Here is a 9771-nt window from a genome sequence, read left to right as displayed (position 1 = left end):
TTTTCTGATAAAAATGTTCAGCAAAGTAGGAATACTACCCAAAGCAATCTATAGTTTCAATGCAATACCCCTTAAAATATCAATGGCATATTTCACAGACCTAGAATGAATTCTCCAAAAATTCATCTGGAATAAAAAAAGACCCCAAATAGCTGCAGCAATCCTGATAAAGAAGAACAACATAGGAGGGATCTCAATTTCAGATATCAAGATGTATTAAAAAGCCACTGTTCTCAAAACTGCCTGGTACTGACACAAGAACAGACATATAGACCAATGGAATAGAATAGAGAACCCAGAAATCTACCCAAATCACTATGTTCAATTAATATTTGACAAAAGAGCAAGAGCATACAATGGAGTCAAGACAGTATCTCCAATAAATGGTGTTGGGATAATTGGACAGATACATGCAAAAAAAATGAAACTAGGCCACCAACTGACACCATACACAAAAATAAACTCAAAATGGATAAAGGACTTATACATATGACAGGAAACCATAAATATATTAGAGGAATCCATAGGCAGCAAAACCTCAGACATGCGCTGAAGCAATATCTTCACTGATTCAGCTCCTAGGGCAATAGAAACTAAAGAGAAAATGAACAAACTGGAGTATCTATATCTATAAAGAGGTAATATGCAAATTAGCGGGGATGCCTTAAGGCATCATGACTGGCTTAGGAGGAGGCTGCATCATGACTTGCTCAGGAGGACCTGTGTGCGCAGATGGGTGGGAGGGGACTGCGTGCCACCCCCAGCCCCAGTGGCCACAGGGAAGCAGGGGCTGGGTGCAGGTCTGAGTGGAGATACAACACCATGGGTGGGGGCATGCTCAGAGCATCCATGGTGCAGCTCGGAGCATGCCCCCACCCCAGCGGACACAACACCAGGGCTGGGGGCATTCTCTGAGCAGCCGCGGCGTAGTTCGGAGCACACCCCCACCCCAGCAAACACAACATAATGGCTTGGGGCATGCTCTGAGTAGTCATGGCATGGCTTGGATCAGGCCCCCACCCCAACCAACACACACCAGGGGGACCTCTGTGTGTGAGCTGCAGAGGAAACACCTTTTCTGACTGCTCATTCGCTAAGATCCCTGTATGCCACAATGTGAAGTGTTCTTGCTAACTTGGGTATAAGAATCCAAGAAGGTGATCTAGGGTTTTCCCACCTCACTCCTGGAGAAAAAAACCAAAGGTCCGCTGCTGGAGGGGCTAATAAATGACATATCTTCCCCTAGACAGTTTGGCTCAGTGGATAGAGTCTCGGCATGTGGACCGCAGGGTCCTGGTTTGATTCTGATCAAAGGCATGTACCTAGGTTGCAGGCTCCTCCCTGGCCGGGGCCCAGGTCAGGGCTCATGCAGGAGGCAACCAATCGAAGTGTCCCTCTCACATTGATGTTTCTCTCCATTTGCCCTCTCTCTTTCACACTCTCAAAAAAATCAATTGAAATATATCTTCAGGTGAGAATAAAAGAAAGAAAGAAAGAAAGAAAGAAAGAAAGAAAGAAAGAAAGAAAGAAAGAAAGAAAGAAAGAAAGAAAGAAATGTCATACCCTATGAAAGACACATCTTGAAAATGCCTAAATAAAGTTGTCATTTTTTCGTGGTGAAAGGACTGGAGTCCGTGTTGATGAAAACACCTTAGCAGCAACAGCGGGGTGATGACTAATAAGCCCAGTTACCTTCCGAAAAGGGAGGCCAGACTGTGGCTTAAGCCTGCACGGGGAGCAGGCTTAAGCCATCAGTAGGACATCCCATGAGGGTTCCCAGACTGTGAGAGGGGGCAGACTGGGCTGAGGAATCACCCAACTCAGTGCACGAATTTTGTGCACCGGGCCTCTAGTATCAAAATAAAAAGCTTCTGCACCGCAAAAGAAACCATCCACAAAACAACAAGAAAACCCACTGCATGGGAGAACATATTTGCCAGTGTTATCTCTGATAAGGGTTTAATCTCCAACATTTACAGGGAACTCATATAACTGAACAAAAGGAAGATAAACAACCCAGTCAAAAATGTGTAAGGGACCTAAATAGATACTTTCTGAAAGAAAACATAAGGAAGGCCAAGAGACATATGAAAACATGCTCACAGTCACTAATCATCTGAGGGATGCCAATCAAAACGACAATGAGGTACCATCTCACTCCTGTCAAAATGGCTATCATCAACAAATCAACAAATGACAAGTGCTGGAGAGGATGCAGAGAAAAAGGAATCCTAATGCACTGCTGGTGGGAATGCAGACTGGTGCAGCCACTGTGGAGAGCAGTATGGAGTTTCATCAAAAAACTAAAAATGAAACTCCCATTTGACCCAGTAATCCCACTTCTAGGAGTATATTCCAGGAAACTAGAAACATCAATAAGAAAGGATATTTGCACCCCTATGTTCATAGCACCACAATTTAAAATAGCGAAGATTTGGAAACAGCCTAAATGCCCATAAGCAGATGAGTGGATTAAAAAACTGTGGTACATCTATTCAATGGAATACTATGCTGCTGTAAAAAGGAAAGACTTCCTACCATTTGCAACAGCATGGATAGAGTGAAATAAGTCAGTCAGAGAAAGAAATATCACATGATCTCACTCATTTGTGGATTATAATGAACAACATAAACTGATGAACAAAAACAGATCCAAAGACAGGGAAGCCTCAATCAGATGCTCAAACCTCAAAGGGAAGTTAGGGGAGGGTGGGTGTAAGGGGTAGAGATAAACCAAAGTACTTGTAAGCATGCATATAAGCCTAACCAATCGACATAGACACCAAGGGGGTGAGGGCATGATCAGGAGTGGGGTGGGGGACAAGGGGGTATAAAGACACAATTGTAATAACTTAATCAATAAAAAAGAGAGACAGAAAAGGGACAGAAGGACAGACTCCATGGCTACTCACCATTGATCGTCATGAAAAGTGTTGACTGACTTATGGAGAAATTCTCGGCTAATGCACCACTTTGAAATGGAATTTTTGGACTGGAACCTGGATTCTTTGTCCATCAGAGTCAAATAATGAATCCATGGACACAGGGTAGCATGGGTGGACATTTATTGAAGAAGAAGCACAGACTCCCACGTGAGGAGAGAAATAGGGTCCCACTGAGTTCCTTTTCCCCTTGGCTTATAAAGGCTACAGATCCTTGTGCCTTGATAGTCCCTCTGATTGGTCACTATTCCCTTAGACTGTTACTATAGTAACTCCTGAGCTCAAAGGTTAAACCTCACAAGGGACATATGAGTTTCTCTCCCCCCATCCCTTCCTTTCCCCTGCCCCCCCCCCCCCCCCCCGCTCCTTCCTTATTATTTTTCTATTGCCTTTGGGCTTTCTTCTCCTTCTGGATGCAGGGCTTCCTTCCCTTTATTTTATAAATATAGACCTTTTGCTGTTCCCAGCGCCCTCATTCTATGGAAATGTACCAGTTGCAGCTCCACAGCCCTGTTCTTCTTCCATGGTCCCTTTGATTTCTAAAATTTCTAAAATTTTCTAAAACCTGTCTTTTTCACCCCTAAAAATTTATGTTTCACTTTGATCAATCCCACTGAGCCCAGGGCAGCTGAACTGTTCCTGCAGAAAGGCACCTCAGCAGAACTTGGCTGTATAGTGAGCTGATCAGTACCCCAGCAGTCTCTGACTGGACCTCTAGCCCTGAATAGAACACTGGGCAGACAGCAGGACAGGGGCTGGTCTGTGTGCCTAAGGGGAGAAAAAAAGAGATTGGATTTCCTTTCTTCACATCCACTTTAAGCATATTGATGGCACCCTGCCCCCAATCTTTGAATCTGCTACATCTGCTCCAATCTGTTGTGGTTTGAGCCTAAGGAAAAAGGTGTGGGGCTAGAAATGTATGTCCCTACCACTGGGGCTAATGGCACAGTGGTCATAGACATTTAGCCAGTTGGAACCTGTGCAGAAGCCCTGATTGAGCAGGAAGGGCCAAGAGGGGTTAATTTTTTTAATTTGATTTTTTGTTTGTTTGTTTACTATTGGTTTGTTTGTTTTGTTCTTTGATGTCCTCCTACTTTGAGTATCAAAAAGGGAGTGCCAGGGAGCCAAGAGGAGCTAAGCAGCAATGTTTCCCAGGTGGGTTTCTGTCCAGATGAGTGTCTGGGAGACAGAGGGGTGTGTACTGGGCCCTTCAGCAGCATTACATGGAAGCAGATACAAACTTCCCAGTGAGTACAGCCAATGTAGCCTGGGAAAAAGAATTGCCCGCCCCATTTCCTTCAGATTACAAGCACTACCCCCAACAAGAATCTGCTTAAAGTGGTCGGCAAACTGCAGCTCTTTGGCCCCTTGAGTGTGGCTCTTCCACAAAATACCACGGTCTGGGCGAGTCTATTTTGAAGAACTGGCGTTAGAAGAAGCTTAGGTTTAAAAAATTTGGCTCTCAAAAGAAATTTCAATCGTTGTACTGTTGATATTTGGTTCTGTTGACTAATGAGTTTGCCGACCACTGGCTTAAACCATATTTGCCAGGTACCAGATAACCCCGCAGAGTGAAGATCTGAGGAGGAAGGGAGAACAATTCAGAGAAGGGACATTCAAGGGGTAGGACCAAGGCAGATCCAGTGTCTGGGCTTTAGACTGTTTGGAACAGCCCACCAGACTGTTTGGAACTCTACCCTGCCACATGTCAGACTGGTGGCCAAAAGCCAGGCAGGGATAGCGACTGACATTGATTGGACCAGAGAACCTAATGGGAGGCCTGTGACTGCCATACCCAGGGTCCAGTCTTGGACAACATCTAAGCAAAATCCAGTGAGCGCCACAAATACTAATTCCAAAGTTTCAACACAGTAGGCAATGAAATCCGCAGTTCTGTATTTCACTTTTTTCCTATTTGTCATTTTATTTCTTTAATATTATTTTGTATGTTACCTTCTCTTTATTTTTTAGATTTTACTTTGTTTCTACAACTCTTTTTTTCCTCTCATATGCCTCATTTCTCTCTTCCCTTTTCTCCATCTATTTTTACTTCCTCTTTGCTTTTTAAAAAATATAGTTTTATTGATTTCAGAGAGGAAAGAAGAGGGAGAGAGATAGAAACTTCAATGATGAGAGAGAATCATTGATTGGCTGCCTCCAGCACGACCCCCACTGGGGATCTAGCCCACAACCCGGACATGTGCCCTTGACCGGAATCGAACCTGGGACCCTTCAGTCCACAGGCCAACGCTCTATCCAATGAGCCAAACCAGACCAGCGAGGGCCTCTGCTTTTTTAAAAATTTTTAAATTTATTTTCCATTTTCCCTTCATATTCCACATTTATTTTATTCATTATTATAACCATTTTAAATATATATTTATTTATATTCTTCTCTTTTATCCTTATTTTTTCTTTCTTCACGCTACCTTCTTTTCCTTCATATTCTCCCCCTTCATTTCCTTCTTTCTTCTTTAATTCTTTGGATTTATTGTATTATAGTATTCCTTTTTATCTCCCTTTCTTCCTCTTCTATTTTCTTACTCATTTTTGTTGGTGGTGGGACTGTTTTGGTTCTTGTTATTAGTTTTTATCCTGTGTGTGTGAGTGTGTGTGTGTGTGTGTGTGGTTTTGGTTTGGTCCTGTTTGGTCTTGTCTTGTTCTGTTAGCACTTGTAATAATAGCTGCCATAACATGATTGGGGTTGAGCTTCATAATAAGCCAGCCCAAGGACTGAGCCCACCCATGAAAGGGATATCAGCAATCAAGAATCAATTACATTGGAAAGCCCAGATAATCCATGCAAGGGACATTTCTAGAGTACCCAACTCAGAAGGTCAAGGAGACTACACCACCACATCCCACAAAACACACACCATGGAAGGTCAATCCACCAGGATTGGGAGTCATAAAACATGTGCCTAATAAATAGCTAAAAGTAAGAAGAGGTAGCTAAAATGGATAGATCTTCTAGACAAAAAAAAAAAAAATCAACAAGGAAACAATAACTTTAAACAACATACTAGATCAGATGGATTTAATTGACATTTACAAAACATTTTAGCCAAAAGTTGCAGAATTCACATTCTTCTAAAGTACACATAGGACATTCTCAAGTATAGGCCACATGTTGAAAGACAAGTCTCTACAAGTTCAAGAAGTTTGAAATCATAACAAGCATCTTCTTGGATCTCAATAGCATGAAACTAGAAATCAACCACAATAAAAAAAAAAAAAATCTCAATAGAAAAATAATAAGGAAGGAGCAGGGCAGGGGGAAAGGAAGGGAGTGGGGGAGAGAAACTCATTTGTCCCTTGTGAGGTTTAACCTTTGAGCTCAGGAGTTACTATAGTAACAGTCTAAGGGAATAGTGACCAATCAGAGGGACTATCAAGGCACAAGGATCATTCAAAGCATGGAGGCTAAACATCATGTTATTAAAGAATGAATGGGTTACCAATGAAATCGAGGAATAAATAAAAAACTTCCTGGAAACAAATGAAAATGAACACACAACAACTTCAAATCTATGGAACACAGTGAAAGCAGACCTGAAAGGTAAGTTCATAGCACTACAGGCCTGCCTCAACAAACACACACAAAAAATATCTAATAAGCTATATAACTATATAACTAAACAAATTGGAAATAGAAAAATAAAAGAAGGCCAGAGAAAGTAGATGGCAGGAAATAATAAAGATCAGAGTGAAAGTAAATGATATAGTGACTAATAAAAACAATACAAAAGCTAAATGAAACCAAGAGATGGTTCTTTGAAAATATAAACAATATTGATGAACCTTTAGCCATACTCAAGAAACAGAGAGAGAGAGAGAACCCAAATAAATAAAATCAGAAATGAAAGAGGTGAAATAACTCACACCACAGAAACACGAAGAATTGTAAGAAAATACTATGAAAAAAATATATGCAACAAATTGGACAACCTAGGTGAAATGTACAAGTTCACAGAAACATAAAATCTTTCAAAACACAACCTGGAAGATTCAGACTGCCACAGTCTTTTTGCAGCAATATGGGTTTAGGAATAAACTAAACAAGAAATATAAATTTGGGAGGCATGGGGAGCCAAGGGAGGCTCCACTTTCTGGTAAAGTGGGCTCTCTGAATGTCCAGACACACAGCTTTTTATTACCACATTTTGCCCTTTAGCAAAGCAGAAATACATATCAAATGTAAGGTCCAGTAAATAATAAAGGACCATCAGGTTGGCGGAACTGCCCTCAGCTGTCTGGCAGCAGGCAATAATATGCATATCTTCAGCCCTGCTGAAGCCCCAAGGTCCATCAGCCTTCTGATGAACTTCTTGCATAATTATGTCCTGCTGGAATTTGCCAAGAGCACAGACAACCTGAACAGACCAATAACAACTAATGAAATTAAAGCACCAATCAAGGAACTCCCAACAAACAAAAGTCCTAGTCCTGGTCACAGGGAAGTTTTACCAAACATTCAAAGAATACCTAATATCTATCCTCCTCAAACTATTACAAAATTTCAAGAAGAAAGGAGAATTTCAAGCCCTTTTTACAAGGCCAGCATTATTTAAATTCCAAACCCAGATAAAGATACTACAAAGAAAGAGAATTACAGGCCAATATCCCTATAGATGCTATAATCCTCAACAATTATTAGCAAATCACATCCAGCAATATATTAAAAAGATCTTAGAACATGACCAAGTGGGGTTTATTCCAGGGATGCAAGGTTGGTACAATATTCACAAATTAATAAATGTGATACATTACAAAAAGAAATCCTATCTAATAAAGAGAAAATATGCTAATTGACCATCACATCCTCACAAAGATGGCGGCTCCCAGAGCCAATTAGGAGGGAATATGCTAATTGCCTGCCATGCTCTCAAAGATAGTGGTGCCCACCATCACAAGATGGCAGTACCCAGTATCCTCAGCCCCCTCGGGGCGGCAGGCATACAGCACGGCTGGGCCTGCCCCCAGGAGTGTCCGGCTACCCAGTGTGCCTGCCTCTGGAGTCCCCCAGTCCCCTTAGCCCCCCAGCCACCCAGAGCCGGCCCGAGGCACAGGCAAGCCTCGGATGGCAGCTGCCCAGCCAATGCCCAAGGTGCAGGCAAGCCTCGAATGGTGGCTAACCAGCATCCCAGGGCTGGCCCGAGGCACAGGCAAGCCTCAGATATGAGCTGCCCAGCCGACGTCCGAGGTGCAGGCAAGCCTCGGATGTCAGCTTCTCAGCAGCCTAGGGCTGGCCTGAGGTGCAGGAAAGCCTCAGATGGTGGTTTCCCAGCTGTTCAGGGCCACCTGAGGCTCAGGTTACCAGGGCCAGCTGAGGCAGCAGAGGTGTGATGGGGGCATCACTTTCCCCTGATTGCAGGGTCGCCTCCAACCCCTGAGGGCTCCCAGACTGTGAGAGGGGGCAGGCCGGGTTGAGGACCCCCACTTCTCCAGTCCATGCATTTTCATGCACTGGGCCTCTAGTTAAAATATAAAAATCCCATTATCATATCTAGCTACACAGAAAAAGCATGACAATAAACACGCTTCCTCTTTGCCGCATCTACTGCAAGGATGAAGACCATTCTCAGCAATCAGACTGTGGACATCCCAGAAAATGTGGACATCACTCTGAAGGGACACACAGTTATTGTGAAGGGCCCCAGAGGCACCCTGCAAAGGGACTTCAACCACATCAATGTAGAGCTCAGTCTCCTCAGAAAGAAAAAGAAGAGGCTCCGGGTTGACAAATGGTGGGGAAATAGAAAGGAACTGGCCACAGTTCGCACTATCTGCAGTCATGTACAGAACATGATCAAAGGTGTTACACTGGGCTTCCATTACAAGATGAGGTCTGTGTATGCTCACTTCCCCATCAACATCGTTATTCAGGAGAATGGTTCTCTTATTGAAATTAGAAATTTCTTGGGCGAAAAATACATCTGCAGAGTTCGGATGAGGTCAGGCGTTGCTTGTTCATTATCTCAAGCCCAGAAAGATGAGTTGATTCTTGAAGGAAATGACATTGAACTTGTATCAAATTCAGCTTCTTTGATTCAGCAAGCCACAACAGTTAAAAACAAGGATATCAGAAATTTTTTGGATGGTATCTATGTTTCTGAAAAAGGAACAGTTCAGCAGGCTGATGAATAAGATCTAAGTTGTCCAGCTATAGAAACACTGAGATGCCGAATGATTTGTCACACTTGTTTGTGAAACCATAAAGATGTACAATAAAAGCCTTGTATTGGGAAAAAAAAAAAAAAAAGCATGACAATATCCAGCACCAGTTAGCGATAAAAACTCTCAGCAAAGTGGGAATAGAGGAATTATACCTCAACATAATTAAAGGCCATTTGTGACAAACCTACAGCCAATGTCATATTCAATGTGCAAAAACTAAAAGTGTTTCCCCTAAGAACAGGAAGAAGACAGGGATGCTCACTTTCACCACTCTTATTCAACATAATGCTAGAAGAACTAGCCTTAGTGATTAGACAAGAAGAAATAAAAGGCACCCAAATAGGAAAAAAAGAAATAAAACTGTGTGCTCACTTTGGCAGCACATATACTAAACAAAAGAGTCAAGAACATACAATGGAGTCAAGACAGTCTCTTCAATAAATGGTGTTGGGATAATTGGACAAATACATGCAAAAAAAAATGAAACTAGGCCATCAACTTACACCATACACAAAAATAAACTCAAAATAGGTAAAGGACTTTATGCAGGTGCAAATGTAAGATGGGAAACAATAAAAATCTTAGAGGAATCCACTCATACACATATGAGTGAGATCATGTGATACTTGTCTTTCTCTGACTGGCTTATTTT

At 42.3% G+C, this 9771-nt stretch overlaps 1 protein-coding gene across 1 annotated transcript; it reads left to right on the top strand.

Annotated features, from left to right (window-relative positions):
* Positions 1 to 8481: 8481 nt before the first annotated feature.
* On the top strand, positions 8482 to 9110 carry LOC103302193 (60S ribosomal protein L9-like). Its single transcript, XM_054720208.1, has one exon. The coding sequence runs from the start codon at positions 8511 to 8513 to the stop codon at positions 9087 to 9089; it is 579 nt and encodes a 192-aa protein (XP_054576183.1). The 5' UTR covers positions 8482 to 8510; the 3' UTR covers positions 9090 to 9110.
* Positions 9111 to 9771: the final 661 nt, after the last annotated feature.

Source organism: Eptesicus fuscus, chromosome 8 (genome assembly GCF_027574615.1).
Source record: "Eptesicus fuscus isolate TK198812 chromosome 8, DD_ASM_mEF_20220401, whole genome shotgun sequence".
NCBI lineage: Eukaryota > Metazoa > Chordata > Mammalia > Chiroptera > Vespertilionidae > Eptesicus > Eptesicus fuscus.
The sequence above is the reverse complement of the archived record's forward strand: the minus strand, read 5'-3'. Positions and strand labels throughout refer to the sequence as shown.